This window comes from Narcine bancroftii, chromosome 3 (genome assembly GCF_036971445.1).
Source record: "Narcine bancroftii isolate sNarBan1 chromosome 3, sNarBan1.hap1, whole genome shotgun sequence".
Classification (NCBI taxonomy): Eukaryota; Metazoa; Chordata; class Chondrichthyes; order Torpediniformes; family Narcinidae; genus Narcine; species Narcine bancroftii.
This window is the reverse complement of record NC_091471.1, coordinates 169,432,572-169,452,697: the sequence shown is the minus strand read 5'-3', so window position 1 is coordinate 169,452,697 and position 20,126 is coordinate 169,432,572. Positions and strand designations below refer to the sequence as shown.

Below are 20,126 nucleotides of genomic sequence, written 5' to 3'. Positions count from 1 at the left end.
TGGAATGTAAAGTTTTTAAATCACAGGAAAAAAAAATATCAAGTTTTTGGGGGAGAATGAATAATGTAGTGGTTAGTGCAATGGTGTTACAGTGCCAATGATTGGAACCAGGGTTCAAATGCCACGCTGTCTGTAAGGAGTTTGTACATCCTCCCCCATGTCGGTATGGGTTTTCCCCAAGGGCTCCGGTTTCCTCCCATCATTCAAAATATACCAGAGGGTCAATTGGGTGTAATTGGGTAGCACAGACTCCTAGGCCAAAATGGACTGTTTCCATGTTGTATGACTGAATTTAAAATTTAAAAATCTTGACAATTGCCTTAAATTGGAAATAGTGAAATAATTTCTCAAGGATTCAGATTTAACAGAAATAATATCTGACATAGATAATCTGAAGTGATTACTTCAGAAGAAGAAAAAAGTAAAAAGATGAATAATTAAACACCTGAAGTTCTGACTTGGTAGCCAATGCTGGAGATCTTTCAGAGGATATTGGAGAGATCGGGTGCTGAACTTGACTGCAAAGAAATAAATATTTTTGAAATCAAGGATCATGGAACAGCCTTTATATGAAAAACTTACTGAAAATGGAAGTCAAATCAAATGCAACACAATACATACGATTTTGGAAGATCAGGCAGACGTAGTTCTTCAATGACTGGAAGCAGAAGAGTACGACAAGACGGATCAGCAGCCTTCTTCAACCATGCTTGCCCCTTTGAAAAATCAAAGTTTTATAATTTAATATGGTTTCCCAAATTCATATGGAAACCTGCATACTTGTTTGTTTAAAACTATTACAAGAAAAATAAATTCCAGCAATAACTGGTATTTTCCATCTAAACCACAAATCCATAAGTTACAGTAGCAGAATTAGTCCATTTGGCCCATTGAGTCTACTACACTATTCCATTATGAGCTGATCCATTCTCCCATTCAACCCCACTTCATAGCCTTCTCCCCATTACCTATCAATCACTGCCTTAAATACACCCCACAACCTGACCACCACAGCTGCCCATGATAGCAAATTCCTGAGGTTCTCCAATCTCTGGCTAAAGAAATTCATTTGCAATGCTGTTTTAAATGGGTGCCCTTCAATCCTGATGTTATGCCTCTAAATGCATCTTAAGTCCTGCTGTCCATATTTCTTTGACACATGCAAGGTCATTTATTCTATTTGAACCTCATCATTATATTTGAAACATAACTTATTAAAAAAAATTAGAAAGAATTAAACTGAGCTCGTGCATTTTATGAGGTAGATTTACTTCTCTACCTCACCCATACTGACCCAACAAAGCCACTTTTTGGAAAATCATAGGTATTTTTCCTGATTAATGCCCAATAAATAATGTACACAAGCTGCCACTGTGACATCCTGCAGAGAATACACTGTGATCAAAATTAGTTTTCTATTTTCTGGAGGCACCTGCAATTGTAGAAATTTGCTAACCACAACCAGAATTAACAGCTTCCATCCATGTTGGCAGAATACATTTTATGGCATGAATTCCAGTGGCATAAATACTGTACTTTGTATTGACTGCCATAATTATGACTTTGGGTATTTTTGTCCAACAGATTACATTCAATGTAATACTGCAGGAAGTTATATTTTAAAGGAATAGCACAGAAAGGCAAAGCCCTTTGGATCAAGGAACAAAGTAGCAATTCACTCCTTTTTGCTCTTTAGACTGCTTTGAGCTCATGGCTGGCCCACGTTCAAACTTCCTACATCAACTATGCTCCTATACTCTTTAATATCTAAAATTATTTACCTCATTTATAATCATTAACTCAATTTGCATCTTCTATGCTGTGGGAGTGAATTCCAGACTCCTGAAGAAGTTTTTCATAATTACTCATTGGAAACCCTGGCAATTACACCCTTGTGGTGGCGCACATACCCGTAGTGAACCAGCCCCGTTTGTATCGCCGCACCGGCGGGGCAGCTGCGAGAAGATGGCGTTGTCGGGGGACCTCCGTGCCATGTGGGTTTGAAAAAAGCACGTGCCTCGGGCGAGCGTGGTGATGTCACCAACGACGTGGGGGGCAGAGCTCACACCACCCTTAAAGGGGCACACGCAAAGATTGAAATAAACAGTTTGTTGAAACCCCCAATGTGGTGGCTGTGAGTTTCAATTCGTGTAGCAGCCGCTACATTGGTGACCCCGACGAGTCCAGACAGTTTTCTGGCCTCTCGATATGGATTCTGCAGAAATCAAAGCGGTCGCGGTGAAACTGCCCCCCTTCTGGACATATCACACACACACACTTAGTTCAGGCAGGCAGAAGCACAGTTTCACCTCCGACTCATCACATCAGACACCATGATGTTCTACCATGTTGTGAGCGTGCTCGATGAAGAGACCACACCCAGGGTGGACGAACTCATCCACAACCCACCAGAGGAAGGTAAATACCTCACCCTCAAGAAACTCCTCCTCAGCACCTTCAGCCTCTCCTTGCAGCAGCACGCCTCCAGGCTCCTACACCTGGATGCTCTAGGAGACAGACCCCATCTGCCCTCATGGACAAAATGCTGGCTCTAGCTGAGGACCACAGAACCAGCAAATTTTCCTCGAACAAATGCCTGAGGACATACAACTTCTGCTGGCAGATGAGGACTTCTCCGATCCACGACGAATCGCGACCCGTGTAAACATCCTCTGGCAGACCGAGCAAGAAAACAAGGCCACCCTCAGCCAGGTTGCCCGCCCTCAGCCAGGTCACCCGCCCAGGGCCCAGTCGGCCTCAAGTGCCCCCCAAGCACAAACTGGAAGAACACCACCCCCACCTGGTGTTTCTACCATCAACACTGGGGGGCTCATCCATGTATGTTCCAGGGAAATAACCCGGCCAGCCACCGTTGATGGCTGCGGTGGTTGGCCATGCGAAAAGCCTCCTGCATGTGACCAACAAGTCCAGTGACCGATGGTTCCTGGTAGACACCGGAGCTGAACTGAGCGTGCTCCCCCGACTGCCCTCGAAACCCGCACCGCACACGGGGCCCTACCCTACGGACGGCCAATGGATCCCCTATCAGGACTTTTGGCACACGTGGCGCACAGATCCAGATCGGCAAGGACAAATTCCGCTGGAAGTTCGTGCTGGCCTCAGTGCTGTTGGGGAACAGCCTGTTGGTGGACATCAAAGGCAAGCAGTTGGTAAACGCCCGCACCTTCCAATCCGTCCGTCTCGATGCCACAGACGAGTGCAGCCCAGGGATAACTTCCATCAGAGCCCACAGGGACGAGTATTCCCGCAATCTCGATGAGTTCCCCTCTATCCTGCAGCCACAGTTCACCAATTTGGAAAGCCTTTCAATTTCAACGGAGGGAGCACGCAGGAAGACGACTCCATTGTTGGAAATGCATCAGGTAGCATTTCAATCTGAAGAACGAGATATGGGAGGAGACCAGCGGTGACCCCCTGAAGAAGTTGGGGTGCCGTCGCTGGGAGTCCAGACCCACAGTAAAACTTTTAAAATGCCTTCTGTTGAGTTGCAGCAGGAGCTGCAGTTACCTTGTTTTGCCTAATGTCAGAGAGAGCAGAGCTGAGCTTTACTGACTTACAGTGTATGCAATTGAATGCAATTATTCAAGCTGTTATAAAACCTTTGTTGACATCTCAAATGAATGAAATGGTTCATATGAACGCTGGTATAAGTTCAGAATTAAATATGGTTAAGACACGTGTGGATGCATCTTATGAAGAATTTTAAAAATTTCAGACTGCTTTTTTGGACTGTAACCAACAAGTGACTTCTAACACAGAAAAAGTGTTAAAGGTGGAAAAATCAGTCATAGAATTAGGAGAACGTGAGAAGGAGCTAGAAAGAAAAAATAGATTATTTGGAGAATCAAAGCAGAAGGAATAATGTGAAAATTGTTGGTTTGCCAGAACAGAATTAGTTACAAGTCAAAGACCCTTCATCAACTCGGGAAAGAGACAACAACACTGGAAGACCTCAACTGTTAAGCAGCATCTGTGGAGGCAAAAGTTGTTTGTTGGTGTCTTGGGTTGAAATCCTGCATCAGGCCTGAGATGAAAGAACTAAGATTTTCAGTATATAGTTGTGTGATGGTGGGGCTGCAAACTGATGGGGAAGGTATGATGGGTAGATAGAAGCAGATGAGAGAGGGGTGGGAAAGATGAACAAAAGGAGAAAATAATTGGTGGTCAGGCAGGTGACACAGGAACCTTGTATGTTTATACCACTGGATTGTAATCTACCCGGCCCCTCCAGCCCGGGTAAGAAACCTGCATAGGAGAAGGCCACTCCGATATAAAACCTACGACCCAAGGACCTCGCTGCCACGTCCCAGCTTGCTCGGCCATGGCACACGAACCATGGGTGTAAAGGGTGGGGCCAGTACTGCGCACACTGCACTCCACCTAAAAGCTCCTTTGCGCAGGCCCGAGGACAGGTCCACGTCCTCCCCCTCCACGTCCTCCCCCTCCACGTCCTCCCCCTCCACGTCCTCCCCCTCCACGTCCTCCCCCTCCACGTCCTCCCCCTCCACGTCCTCCCCCTCCACGTCCTCCCCCTCCACGTCCTCCCCCTCCACGTCCTCCCCCTCCACGTCCTCCCCCTCCACGTCCTCCCCCTCCACGTCCTCCCCCTCCACGTCCTCCCCCTCCACGTCCTCCCCCTCCACGTCCTCCCCCTCCACGTCCTCCCCCTCCACGTCCTCCCCCTCCACGTCCTCCCCCTCCACGTCCTCCCCCTCCACGTCCTCCCCCTCCACGTCCTCCCCCTCCACGTCCTCCCCCTCCACGTCCTCCCCCTCCACGTCCTCCCCCTCCACGTCCTCCCCCTCCACGTCCTCCCCCTCCACGTCCTCCCCCTCCACGTCCTCCCCCTCCACGTCCTCCCCCTCCACGTCCTCCCCCTCCACGTCCTCCCCCTCCACGTCCTCCCCCTCCACGTCCTCCCCCTCCACGTCCTCCCCCTCCACGTCCTCCCCCTCCACGTCCTCCCCCTCCACGTCCTCCCCCTCCACGTCCTCCCCCTCCACGTCCTCCCCCTCCACGTCCTCCCCCTCCACGTCCTCCCCCTCCACGTCCTCCCCCTCCACGTCCTCCCCCTCCACGTCCTCCCCCTCCACGTCCTCCCCCTCCACGTCCTCCCCCTCCACGTCCTCCCCCTCCACGTCCTCCCCCTCCACGTCCTCCCCCTCCACGTCCTCCCCCTCCACGTCCTCCCCCTCCACGTCCTCCCCCTCCACGTCCTCCCCCTCCACGTCCTCCCCCTCCACGTCCTCCCCCTCCACGTCCTCCCCCTCCACGTCCTCCCCCTCCACGTCCTCCCCCTCCACGTCCTCCCCCTCCACGTCCTCCCCCTCCACGTCCTCCCCCTCCACGTCCTCCCCCTCCACGTCCTCCCCCTCCACGTCCTCCCCCTCCACGTCCTCCCCCTCCACGTCCTCCCCCTCCACGTCCTCCCCCTCCACGTCCTCCCCCTCCACGTCCTCCCCCTCCACGTCCTCCCCCTCCACGTCCTCCCCCTCCACGTCCTCCCCCTCCACGTCCTCCCCCTCCACGTCCTCCCCCTCCACGTCCTCCCCCTCCACGTCCTCCCCCTCCACGTCCTCCCCCTCCACGTCCTCCCCCTCCACGTCCTCCCCCTCCACGTCCTCCCCCTCCACGTCCTCCCCCTCCACGTCCTCCCCCTCCACGTCCTCCCCCTCCACGTCCTCCCCCTCCACGTCCTCCCCCTCCACGTCCTCCCCCTCCACGTCCTCCCCCTCCACGTCCTCCCCCTCCACGTCCTCCCCCTCCACGTCCTCCCCCTCCACGTCCTCCCCCTCCACGTCCTCCCCCTCCACGTCCTCCCCCTCCACGTCCTCCCCCTCCACGTCCTCCCCCTCCACGTCCTCCCCCTCCACGTCCTCCCCCTCCACGTCCTCCCCCTCCACGTCCTCCCCCTCCACGTCCTCCCCCTCCACGTCCTCCCCCTCCACGTCCTCCCCCTCCACGTCCTCCCCCTCCACGTCCTCCCCCTCCACGTCCTCCCCCTCCACGTCCTCCCCCTCAAAAGATGCTCACAAATTCAAGCTAGCATGCTGGAACATCAGAACCATGCTAGACAAGGCTGACTGCCACTGACCTGAACGTCGGTCTGCCCTCATCGCACATGAACTCCTCAGACTTCACATCGACATAGCCGCTCTCAGTGAAGTCCGCCTGGCAGATGTAGGCAGCCTCCAAGAACGCGGCGCGGGCTACACACTCTACTGGTCTGGCAAGCCTTCGGATGAACGACGCCTATCTGGTGTAGGCTTCATGGTCAAGAGCTTCATTGCCTCCAAACTCGAAAACCTTCCGACAGGCCTCTCGGACCGAATCATGTCCATGCGACTGCCCCTTCAAAACAAGCGTCACATCACCCTCATCAGTGTCTATGCTCCAACCCTCCAGGTGGAACCAGCAGAAAAGGACAAGTTCTACACCGACCTGCGCAACCTCATCCAACGCACCCCTACAGCCGACAAGGTTGTCATCCTGGGCGACTTCAACGCTCGTGTCGGCAAAGACTCAGAAACCTGGCCAGGAATCCTGGGCAAGCATGGCGTCGGCAAGTGCAACGACAATGGGCGCCTCCTGTTGGAGCTCTGCGCAGAACAGCGGCTTGTCATTACAAACACCCTTTTTCAGCAGAGGGACAGCATTAAGACCACCTGGATGCATCCCCGATCCAAACACTGGCACCTCCTGGACTACATGCTGGGGCGAGAAAGTGACAAACGAGATGTGCTCCACACCAGGGTCATGCCTAGCGCGGAATGCCACACTGACCACCGGCTGGTTCGCTGCAAGCTCAACCTTCACTTCAAGCCAAAGCCCAGGAACAGTAAAGCCCCCAGAAAGAGGTTCAATGTTGGAAACCTGCAGTCAGACGAAGCGAGAGGAGACTTCCAGGCAAACCTCAAAGCAAAGCTCGACGATGCAACCCGCCTCACGGACCCGTCCCCTGAAACCCTCTGGGATCAGTTGAAGACTACCATACTGCAATCCACTGAAGAGGTACTGGGCTTCTCCTCCAGGAAAAACAAGGACTGGTTTGACGAAAACAGCCAGGAAATCCAGGAGCTGCTGGCAAAGAAGCGAGCTGCCCACCAGGCTCACCTTACAAAGCCGTCCTGTCCAGAGAAGAAACAAGCCTTCCGTCGCGCATGCAGCCATCTTCAGCGCAAACTCCGGGAAATCCAAAACGAGTGGTGGACTAGCCTCGCCAAACAAACCCAGCTCAGCGCGGACATTGGCGACTTCAGGGGTTTCTACGAGGCTCTAAAGGCTGTGTACGGCCCCTCACCCCAAGTCCAAAGCCCGCTGCGCAGCTCAGACGGCAAAGTCCTCCTCAGCGACAAGTTCTCCATCCTCAACCGATGGTCAGAACACTTCCAATCTCTTTTCAGTGCCAACCGCTCAGTCCAAGATTCCGCCCTGCTCCAGCTCCCTCAACAGCCCCCAAGGCTAGAGCTGAATGAGGTCCTCACCCTGGATGAGACATATAAGGCAATCGAACAACTGAAAAGTGGCAAAGCACCAGGTATGGATGGAATCCCCCCAGAGGTCTGGAAGGCTGGCGGCAAAACTCTGCATGCCAAACTGCATGAGTTTTTCAAGCTTTGTTGGGACCAAGGAAAACTGCCTCAGGATCTTCGTGATGCCACCATCATCACCCTGTACAAAAGCAAAGGCGAGAAATCAGACTGCTCAAACTACAGGGGAATCACGTTGCTCTCCATTGCAGGCAAAATCTTCGCTAGGATTCTACTAAATAGAATAATACCTAGTGTCGCCGAGAATGTTCTCCCAGAATCACAGTGCGGCTTTCGCGCAAACAGAGGAACTACTGACATGGTCTTTGCCCTCAGACAGCTCCAAGAAAAGTGCAGAGAACAAAACAAAGTACTCTACATCACCTTTGTTGACCTCACCAAAGCCTTCGACACCGTGAGCAGGAAAGGGCTTTGGCAAATACTAGAGCGCATCGGATGTCCCCCAAAATTCCTCAACATGATTATCCAACTGCACGAAAACCAACAAGGTCGGGTCAGATACAGCAATGAGCTCTCTGAACCCTTCTCCATTAACAATGGCGTGAAGCAAGGCTGTGTTCTCGCACCAACCCTCTTTTCAATCTTCTTCAGCATGATGCTGAACCAAGCCATGAAAGACCCCAACAATGAAGACGCTGTTTACATCCGGTACCGCACGGATGGCAGTCTCTTCAATCTGAGGCGCCTGCAAGCTCACACCAAGACACAAGAGAAACTTGTCCGTGAACTACTCTTTGCAGACGATGCCGCTTTAGTTGCCCATTCAGAGCCAGCTCTTCAGCGCTTGACATCCTGCTTTGCGGAAACTGCCAAAATGTTTGGCCTGGAAGTCAGCCTGAAGAAAACTGAGGTCCTCCATCAGCCAGCTCCCCACCATGACTACCAGCCCCCCCACATCTCCATCGGGCACACAAAACTCAAAACGGTCAACCAGTTTACCTATCTCGGCTGCACCATTTCATCAGATGCAAGGATCGACAATGAGATAGACAACAGACTCGCCAAGGCAAATAGTGCCTTTGGAAGACTACACAAAAGAGTCTGGAAAAACAACCAACTGAAAAACCTCACAAAGATAAGCGTATACAGAGCCGTTGTCATACCCACACTCCTGTTCGGCTCCGAATCATGGGTCCTCTACCGGCATCACCTACGGCTCCTAGAACGCTTCCACCAGCGTTGTCTCCGCTCCATCCTCAACATCCATTGGAGCGCTTTCATCCCTAACGTCGAAGTACTCGAGATGGCAGAGGTCGACAGCATCGAGTCCACGCTGCTGAAGATCCAGCTGCGCTGGATGGGTCACGTCTCCAGAATGGAGGACCATCGCCTTCCCAAGATCGTGTTATATGGCGAGCTCTCCACTGGCCACCGTGACAGAGGTGCACCAAAGAAAAGGTACAAGGACTGCCTAAAGAAATCTCTTGGTGCCTGCCACATTGACCACCGACAGTGGGCTGATATCGCCTCAAACCGTGCATCTTGGCGCCTCACAGTTTGGCGGGCAGCAACCTCCTTTGAAGAAGACCGCAGAGCCCACCTCACTGACAAAAGGCAAAGGAGGAAAAACCCAACACCCAACCCCAACCAACCAATTTTCCCCTGCAGCCGCTACAACCATGTCTGCCTGTCCCGCATCGGACTTGTCAGCCACAAACGAGCCTGCAGCTGACGTGGACTTTTACCCCCTCCATAAATCTTCGTCCGCGAAGCCAAGCAAAGAATTGAAGGACAAGATCCTCTTCGTTTCCGTAAATATTAAGGCAAGAATTTTTCTCTGGGGGATTGGCACTGGAAAGAGCCCATAGAGTTTTAAGAAGAACACCCTCAGCTGGTCAATCACCGAGACCGGTAATAATTCGATGTTTGAGTTATTTGGATAGAGAACCAATACTTCGACTAGCAGTACAAAATGCGAGACAACGACAAACTCCATTATTGATTCAGAATAGCAGAGTCTTTTTTTATCCTGATCTGAGTCAAGAGGTCATTCAACGTCGACGTCGATTCAATCCAGTTAAAGTTTTGTAGTGTAAAGGTTATAAGCCTACTTTTCGCTATTTGGCAGTGTTGAAGGTGTTTTAAGGAGACTATCAATCTCGGTTTTTTGAGAATGATCGTGAAGCAATGATTTTTGCTGAGTCATTGCCAGATATAAGAGGACAAAGACGTAGTCCACCATTGTCTCCTAAAGAAAAATCTGCTTGTTCTGGAAATGGAAGAAATGGCATAAATGGGAAAAACGGGAATGGAAAGAGTCCAACTTCTTCTGAAATGGGATCTTCGAGATTGGAATCTCTTGGATGAAAAGAAGAATTTTCTTTTTCTTACTCTATTTTTTTTGTTATTATGATATTTTGATGTTATTCATTGTTTGGCTGGGGAGCGAGAGATTTGCACTAAGTTCTTTACTAATCATCAGCCACTGGTGGGTGACCCACACCCAATTTTTGTTTAGGGGATTACTACCTTTTGGTAGTTTTTTTGGGGGGGGGGGGAATTTTCTTTTTTTTTCTTTATTTATTTTAATTTTTTTTAGTTTTTAATTTGTGATTTTTTTATTGGAGGGCCTATATACGTTGATTTGAGTTTTTATATAAAGATATTAATGATATTTAGTAATAATAGTAGACATGTCAAAGTTGAGGTTTGATACTTTTAATATTCGTGGATTAAATAGTCCGATTAAGCATAAGAGAATCTTGGCGTATATTCGGAAAATGAAAATTGATATTGCCTTTTTACAAGAAACACATTTGAATGTGAAGGAAAGCATGAAATTAAAAAGGGACTGGGTTGGGCATGTATAATCTTCATTTAATTCTAGAGCTAAAGGTGTAGTAATTTTGATTCATAAAAAATTATCTTTTGAATTACAATCAATGGAGGAAAAAGCAGGATGTATTCTTAAATTGAATTGTAAGATTTTTAGTGAATATTGGACTTTACTTAATATTTATGCTCCAAATGCATATGATGAAGTATTTATTTCTGATGAATTTTTATGTTTGGGTCAGGCTAATAATAATATTTTAGTTGGTGGTGATTTTAATTGTGTTTTGGAACCTAAATTAGATAAATCTCCGATGAAAGGTAAAAAATCCAAGATGGCAATTCAGGTCCAAGTGTTGATGAAAGATCTTAATTTAGTAGATATTTGGAGACATCTTAATCCGACAGAGAAAGATTTTTCCTTTTATTCATCTAGACATTAATCGTTTTCAAGGATTGACTTCTTTTTAGTATCGGCACATTTACAAGGGAAAATACAACAAGCAGAATATAAAAGTAGGGTGATTTTAGATCATTCTCTGTTATATTTTACATATGAGACTTCTGAGAAAATTCAAATAGCTTATCGTTGGAGATTTAATACAATGTTGTTAAAAATATGGAATTTATTGATTTTTTTGAAAAAACAAATTAATTTTTTTTTAAAGAAAATTCTAATTCTGTTCAAAGTAAGTTTGTATTAGGGGATGCTGTGAAAGCCTATTTGAGAGGACAAATAATTAGTTATACTTCTAAAATAAAAAAGAATCGATTAAATCAGAGTCTTGAATTAGACGGAATTCTCTTATTACTTATAAATCTCGTGAGATTAATGATGAGTTTTATTCATTTTATAAAAAGTTATATACATCTGAAGGAAAACTGGAAACTGGATCGATTGATCTTTTTTTTAAATCAGTTGAATTTACCGATATTAGAGGCTACAGATATACAGGAGTTAGAAGTACCATTTACTGATTCGGAAATTAAAATGGCTATGCTGGAAATGCCGAATGGTAAATCACCTGGTGATGATGGATTTTTGGTTGAATTTTATAAAATCTTTTATGATTTATCTAGTGTTTGGGGATGTATTATGTCAAGTTGGAGAACATTATGAATTACCTGAGTCTTGTTCTAGTGCTTTAATTACAGTAATTCCTAAAAAAAAGATAGAGTTCCTTTGAAAGTATCTTCATATAGACCAATTTTGTTGTTAAATGTAGATTATAAAATAATAGCTAAAATATTCGCGAATAGATTGGCTAAATTTTTACCAAAGTTGATTCATATTGATCAAACAGGTTTTATAAAAAATAGATATGCTTCAGATAACATTTTGCGCGTGATTAGTTTGATTAATATCTTTAGATGCAGAAAAAGCATTTGATATAATTGAATGGAATTTTTTGTTTAAAGTTTTGGAGAAATTTACATTTGGTCCTTCTATTATTGGTTGGATTGGGGCTCTATATACTAAACTGGTAGCTAGAGTATTGACGAATGGTCTGATTTCGGAATCTTTTATGTTAACTCGATCAATTCGTCAAGGTTGTCCTTTATTACCAGCTTTGTTTGCGTTAGTGATTGAATCTTTAGCACAGTTGATAAGACAAAATACACAGATACAAGGTATGAAAGTTTTAGATGAGGCGTATAAAATTAATTATTTGCTGATGATCTATTGGTGTATTTAATAAACCCAGCTCAGTCACTTTCGCATTTGAAGGAATGTTTAATACAATATGGATGTCTTTCTGGATATAAAGTTAATTGGGAAAAAAGTGAAATATTACCGGTAAGTGAAGGAGATTATTTAGTTTATAAGAATATTGTTAATTTGAAGTGGACTGATTGAATTCAATATCTGGGTATAATTTTGAATGTTAATTATCAATCTTTATATAAATTAAATTATGCTCCATTATGAAAAAAATTAAAACTGATTTGATTAAATGGAAAGATTTACCTATTAATTTATTGGGTAGGATAAATACAATTAAGATTAATATCTTTCTGCGTATACAATATTTGTTTCAATCTATTCCATGTTTACTTGATAAAATTTTTTTTCGAGATTTAAATAAAATTGTTAGGGAGTTTTTAAGAAGGGGTAAATTTTCGAGAGTAGCTTTGAATAAATTAACTTGGAAATATGAGTTAGGGGGACTACGTTTCTCACATTTTCAAAATTATTATGAGGCAGCCCAACTTCAATTTATTAGTTCATTGATGGATTTGGTACGGCCTCCTAGTTGGGCTAAAATTGAGATGGCAAGTATTTCTGAATTTGAAAGCAAGTATTTCTGAATTTGAAATACATAAATTTTTGTTTAGGTGGAATAAGCTAAGTGCAGAGAACAAAACAAAGGACTCTACATCACCTTTGTTGACCTCACCAAAGCCTTCGACACCGTGAGCAGGAAAGGGCTTTGGCAAATACTAGAGCGCATCAGATGTCCCCCAAAGTTCCTCAACATGGTTATCCAACTGCACGAAAACCAACAAGGTCGGGTCAGATACAGCAATGAGCTCTCTGAACCCTTCTCCATTAACAATGGCGTGAAGCAAGGCTGTGTTCTCGCACCAACCCTCTTTTCAATCTTCTTCAGCATGATGCTGAACCAAGCCATGAAAGACCCCAACAATGAAGACGCTGTTTACATCCGGTACCGCACGGATGGCAGTCTCTTCAATCTGAGGCGCCTGCAAGCTCACACCAAGACACAAGAGAAACTTGTCCGTGAACTACTCTTTGCAGACGATGCCGCTTTAGTTGCCCATTCAGAGCCAGCTCTTCAGCGCTTGACAATCTGCTTTGCGGAAACTGCCAAAATGTTTGGCCTGGAAGTCAGCCTGAAGAAAACTGAGGTCCTCCATCAGCCAGCTCCCCACCATGACTACCAGCCCCCCCACATCTCCATCGGGCACACAAAACTCAAAACGGTCAACCAGTTTACCTATCTCGGCTGAACCATTTCATCAGATGCAAGGATCGACAATGAGATAGACAACAGACTCGCCAAGGCAAATAGCGCCTTTGGAAGACTACACAAAAGAGTCTGGAAAAACAACCAACTGAAAAACCTCACAAAGATAAGCGTATACAGAGCCGTTGTCATACCCACACTCCTGTTCGGCTCCGAATCATGGGTCCTCTACCAGCACCACCTACGGCTCCTAGAACGCTTCCACCAGCGTTGTCTCCGCTCCATCCTCAACATCCATTGGAGCGCTTTCATCCCTAACGTCGAAGTACTCAAGATGGCAGAGGTCGACAGCATCGAGTCCACGCTGCTGAAGATCCAGCTGCGCTGAATGGGTCACGTCTCCAGAATGGAGGACCATCGCCTTCCCAAGATCGTGTTATATGGCGAGCTCTCCACTGGCCACCGTGACAGAGGTGCACCAAAGAAAAGGTACAAGTACTGCCTAAAGAAATCTCTTGGTGCCTGCCACATTGACCACCGCCAGTGGGCTGATAACGCCTCAAACCGTGCATCTTGGCGCCTCACAGTTTGGCGGGCAGCAACCTCCTTTGAAGAAGACCGCAGAGCCCACCTCACTGACAAAAGGCAAAGGAGGAAAAACCCAACACCCAACCCCAACCAACCAATTTTCCCCTGCAGCCGCTGCAACCGTGTCTGCCTGTCCCGCATCGGACTTGTCAGCCACAAACGAGCCTGCAGCTGACGTGGACTTTTACCCCCTCCATAAATCTTCGTCCGCGAAGCCAAGCCAAAGAAAAACAACAATATAATGTGCCTATACTAAAACATTTAATGAAGTTAAGGATAAAGAAAAATAAAATGATAGGCTCTAGGGGTAAATTATTGGCTTGGCTCCATTGTATAATAATCAACTTATTACTTTTTCAATACATAATCAAAGTTTATTGCATTGGAGATTTAAAGGTGTGAAAAATTTGGGAGATTGTTTTAAAGAGGGTAAGTGTTTGTCTTTTAATCAGATGAGGGAAGATTTTGGTATTGATAAGAATTCTTTATTATCAAATTCGATCTTTGGTAAAATGTATGTTTGGTAGAGATATAATTTTACCTAAAATGACTAAATTTGAGACTTTTCTTATGAAGGTACCAGAGAAGGCTTATATTTCATTTATGTATCAAATATTACAGGATGGTATGCATAAAAACGGTTGGGTTAGATCTAAAATTAAATGGGAAGCGGGTATTGGTTTTATTTTTTCTGAAGAGGATTGGTTAGATATCTGATGATAGTGTAACTAGATTGATAAATGCACATTATGCAATGATTAATTGCAATTTTTTACATCAATTATATTTAACACCTGAAAAGTTAAAAAAAATATGGGGTTAATGAATCAGATTTTTGTTTTAGATGTGGTGATACAGTTGGAACTTTTTTTCATGCTGTTTGGTTATCTATACATATACAACCTTTTTGGAAGAAAATTAAATCGTTTTTAGAATATCTGTATAAGATTAAAAGTTTTAGATCCAACAGTATTTTTATTGGGTAGTTTGCAACCTCTGAAAGGCTTGGGATTAGATAAATTCCAGCTTGCTTTTGTATATTTAGCTTTAACCATTGCGAGAAAATGTATTGCTAGTACGTGGAAAGATACAAATATGATTGATATTAATTGATGGTATAATGAGATGAAATATGTTTAATAATGGAAAAAATTATGTCTGTTTTGCATGATCATTATAATTTTTTTATTAATAAGTGGCTGTTATACTCGGAATATTTACATTTCAATTTATATTGATTAGATTTTTATATGTATATTTCACTCTTTTTTTTTAAATATTCTTTCTTTTTACTTTTTTTATGGCTCTCCTTAAGAGGGTTTGGCTGAAGGGGAGGGGTTCTTTTCTTTTCTTTTTTTTTCTTTTTTTCTATATATATAAAATGTTCGTGTTCAAATGCTGTATATGTCATATATTATTTGTTTTTTGAATTAATAAATAAAGTTTTTTAAAAAAACTTAATTAACCCAACTTAACCCCCTTCTAATTCTAAGCGCACATGTATGATGTGTGTGTAACTTTAAGAAAAGTTCTTTGGTTCAGTTAAATCTCACTTCCCATTCTTCCAAGTTCTCTGGTGAAAGGCAATTCTTATACTGTGCACAGAATTTAACATGTATAAAGTTCACCAGGCTTTGGTGCTCAAAAGGTAAAAGTTTACTGCTCAGGAAGGTTCTCGTAGGATTTGCAGAGAGAGATGTGTTGTTCCAGGATTTCCACAACTGAGGTACCACCATTAGTCACCTTGCTGATGAAACTTGCCCCATCAGGGTTCTCCAGATGATAATCTCTTTCTTTCAGGCTATCACAGAGTTCCTTTCTGTTTCTCTTTTTCCAAGAGAAACATCAGCCATTCGCCACTCTGGAGTTTTCTGTTTCAGTTCCAACAAGCTTCTTGGCATCCAGAGCTGTGACTGTTCAGCTGTCTTTCAGTGTCACATACACACTGGCCGAGAGAACTTGTTTCACCCTTCTCTCTCTCTCGCTCTCTCTCTCTCTCCAACTGCCAGAAAACCCATGTGACTTTCACTTGCAAAACCCCCACCTTCTCCAGCAATCAATAGGAGTTAGTCTTTTGCTCCCATCTGTTGTCTTAGGTAAACAAACTTCTCAGGAGTGACCTTTCTGTGCACTTTGCAGAAAGGTCAGAAGCCTTGTAAAAATGTTCAACACAGATGACCTGTCTCCAGTCGATTCATTTGATGACATCATTTCAATTAGCACCTACTTGTGAAATGTGCATAGCTTTCTCCGTAGTTTCGGTAAAGTCCACTGAATATAAATTCTTCAGTATTTCAAATGAGATCTGTTTTAAAATGTGTGTACGTATGTAACCTACTCTAATTTTACCAAACTCTCCCAATATTTATCTAGATTACAGGTCTTCTCAGCAAACATTCATTGTCTCAAGATTTCAAATGGGAGAACAATCTTAAGTCTTTTTTTACAGCTTTGAACTGAACAATAATAAGTTTATTAATCTCCCACTTGATGGAGCTTCGGCGTCTGGTTTAAAATGATGTAATGTTCTCTTTGTGTCACTCAAACCTACCCCACCCCACCCCCCACAGTAGCTCTCTAAAAAATATATTTTATCATAAAGATTAATGATAACATGTCTGTGACACCAAACATAATGGTGCCCTGAAATGGGAGAACTAACGTCTAAAAAAATGTGTTAATTTTTACCTGATCAAACCAAAATGTATGCAATTAATCTTCCCTAAAATCTGGAATGTGCACATTAATCATACGTGAATTGTTCGATTTCAAATTTAAAACTGTGGAGCATAGAGTCAAAGAAAGAAAAAAATGGTCTTGTGCCAAACATTAGCGACTACTGTACATAGTTATATAGCAGATTGCTGAAACAAAACAATGATTAAAATATAAATTTCCCATTCTTCAAACAGCTAATAATGTACAACTGTCTAACAACAACACACTTTATACACTGACATGACAAAGATATTTCAAGAACTGGCCTTTTATCATTGTGATTGTCTGGCTTGTGCCTTTTCCAGTCATTCAGCATCATTTTGGTAACTGCATGTTAATTAATGGTCTTAATGTGGCCTGATTAGGAAGGGTGTCAAAGGTTATGGGAAGATGACAGGAAATAGAGTTGAAAGGAAAAATTTATTAGACAGGATTTGAAAGGTGAAGTAGACGTGATGGACCAAATGGCCTAATTCCATTCTCTTGTATTATTGTCTATATTATTAAAATTTGGAGGATCAACAACACATCCATGTAACCATATAACCACTTACAGCACAGAACAGGCCAGTTCGGCCCTACTAGTCCATGCCGTAGCAAATCCCCACCCTCTTAGTCCCACTGACCAGCACCCGGTCCATACCCCTCTAGTCCCCTCCTATCCATGTAACGATCCAGTCTTTCCTTAAATGTAACCAATGACCCCGCCTCAACCACGTCTGCCGGAAGCTCATTCCACATCCCCACCACCCTCTGCGTAAAGAAATTTCCCCTCATGTTCCCCTTATAATTTTCCCCCTTCAATCTTTAACCATGTCCTCTAGTTTGAATCTCCTCCTTTCTTAATTGAAAAAGCCTATCCACATTTACTCTGTCTGTCCCTTTAAAAATCTTAAACACCTCTATCAAGTCCCCTCTCAATCTTCTACGCTCCAGAGAAAAAAGCCCCAGTCTGCACAACCTTTCCCTGTAACTCAGACCCTGAAATCCTGTCAACATTCTCGTGAACCTTCTCTGCACTCTCTCTATTTTGTTTATATCTTTCCTATAATTTGGTGACCAAAACTGTACACAGTACTCCAAATTTGGCCTCACCAATGCCTTGTACAATTTCATCATAACCTCCCTACTCTTGAATTCAATACTCCGATTTATGAAGGCCAACATTCCAAATGCCTTCTTCACCACACCATCTACCTGAGTATCAGCCTTGAGGGTACTATTTACCATAACTCCTAAATCCCTTTGTTGCTCTGCACTCCTCAATTGTCTACCATTCAATGTATATGACCTATTTAAATTTGCCTTTCCAAAATGCAGCACCTCACATTTATCTGTATTAAATTCCATCAGCCATTTCTCAGCCCACACCTCCAGCCTTCCTAAATCACCTTTTAATCTACGGTAATCTACCTCACTGTCCACAACACCACCAATCTTTGTGTCATCTGCAAACTTGCTTATCCAATTTTCTACCCCTACATCCAGATCGTTAATATATATAACAAATAATAGTGGACCCAGGACCGAACCCTGAGGAACTCCACTAGTCACCGGCCTCTAAATGGACAAACAATTTTCTACCACTACTCTCTGACACCTTCCATCCAACCACTGCTGAATCCATTTCACTACCTCCTTATTTATACCTAATGCTTCCACCTTTTTTCCTAACCTCCTGTGGGGAACTTTGTCAAAAGCTTTACTAAAGTCCAAATAGACAACATCCACAGCTTTCCCTTCATCAACCTTTTTTGTAACCCCCTCGAAGAACTCAATCAGGTTTGTCAAGCATGATCTACCCCTGACAAAACCATGCTGATTACTCCCTATCAATCCTTGTACCTCCAAAAATTTGTAAATAGCATCCCTCAGAACACTTTCCATCAACTTGCCCACCACAGACGTCAGACTTACAGGCCTATAATTCCCAGGTTTGCATTTGTACCCTTTCTTAAACAGAGGAACTACATGCGCCACCCTCCAATCCTTTGGTACCACCCCCGTGGCCAGTGACATCCTAAATATCTCTGTTAATGGCCCCACTAACTGTCCACTAGCCTCCCTGAGTGTCCTAGGGAATATTTTGTCCAGTCCGGGAGATTTATCCAACTTTATCTTTTTTAACACAGCCATCACTACCTCCTCGGTTATCCTTATATGCTTCATGACCTCCCCACTATTTTTCTTTATTTCAACTGGTTCAACATTTTTTTCCCTAGTGAATACCGAGGCAAAGAAATCATTCAAAATTTCCCCCATTTCCTCAGACTTCTCACTCAGCCTACCCTCGCTATCTACAAGGGGTCCAATTTTATCTCCCACTAATCTTTTACTTTTAATGTACTTATAGAAACCCTTTGGATTTGTTTCTACTCTGTCAGCCAAAGCCTCTTCATGCCTTTTTTTGGCCTTTCTAATTTCTTTCTTAAGATTCCTTCTACACTCCTTGTAGTCCTCCTTCAACTTCTCAGCTACCTGCTCTTTATACCTCTTGTACACCTCCATTTTTCTCCTAACCAAATTTCCAATATTCCTCGAAAACCAAGTCTCCCTATGACTTCCAGCCTTTCCTTTGATCCAGACTGGGACATAACTACTCTGTACCCTCAAAATTTCTTTTTTGAATATCCTCCATTTTTCATTAACATCCTTACCTGAAAATATCTTGTCCCACTCAATACTCCCCAAATCCCTTCTTATTCCTACGAAATTTGCTCTTTTCCAATTCAGAACCTCAACTTTAGGCCTTTCCTTGCTCTTCCTTAAAACTACCCCAAAACTAACAGAATTATGGTCACTAGACCCAATTGGTTCTCCAACATTAATGTCCGCTACCTGATCTAGCTCGTTCCCTAACAGGAGATCCAGTATTACACCATCCCGAGTCGGTTCTTCTACTAACTGATTTAGAAAACAATTCTGAACACATTTAACAAACTCCAGCCCATCCAGCCCTCTAACCGTATGGGTATCCCAATCAATGTGTGGGAAGTTAAAATCTCCCATGATCACTACCCTATGATTTTTACACATATACGTTACCTCCCTACAAATTTGTTCCTCTAATTCCCTTGGCCCATTTGGTGGTCTGTAATACACCCCTATTAGCACCCTCTTGCCTCCTCCACCCCTCAATTCCACCCAAACAGCCTCACTGGTCGATCCCTCCATACCATCCTGCCACCTCACGCTGTAATGTCCTCCCTAACAAGCAGTGCACTCCTCCTCCAGTTCATGTTATTCAGTGAAAGGCACTTGCAAACTCCAGCCAATTGGTCACATTGTTAGATATTCATTAATAAAACTAAAATATAAACATTAATACAGCATTGTCACCATGGACTGGTAAGTTTGTTTCTGCTCTATGATATTATATACAATACTTATTTTGCTGTTGTTTTTTCATTAAATTTACAGGATTTCATTTCACGTGATTTTTGTTTTTATATCTACACTTTCCAAAAAATGTGATTGCATTTAAATTTTTTAACATGTTTGAAATCATAACGCTGGTGGAATCATTGGTAATGATTAACCTGACCCG

The 20,126-nt window shown here is 44.2% G+C and overlaps 1 protein-coding gene across 1 annotated transcript in view; it reads right to left on the bottom strand.

Annotated features, from left to right (window-relative positions):
• wrn (WRN RecQ like helicase) overlaps positions 1 to 20,126 on the bottom strand; it is a 286,387-nt gene that overhangs the window by 55,403 nt on the left and 210,858 nt on the right. Inside the window, exons 45-46 of the mRNA XM_069925810.1 lie at positions 622 to 716; positions 446 to 518 (exon numbers count right to left, since the gene is read on the bottom strand). Coding sequence (XP_069781911.1) covers positions 446 to 518; positions 622 to 716 — 168 coding nt within the window. The remainder of the gene's footprint in view (positions 1 to 445; positions 519 to 621; positions 717 to 20,126) is intronic.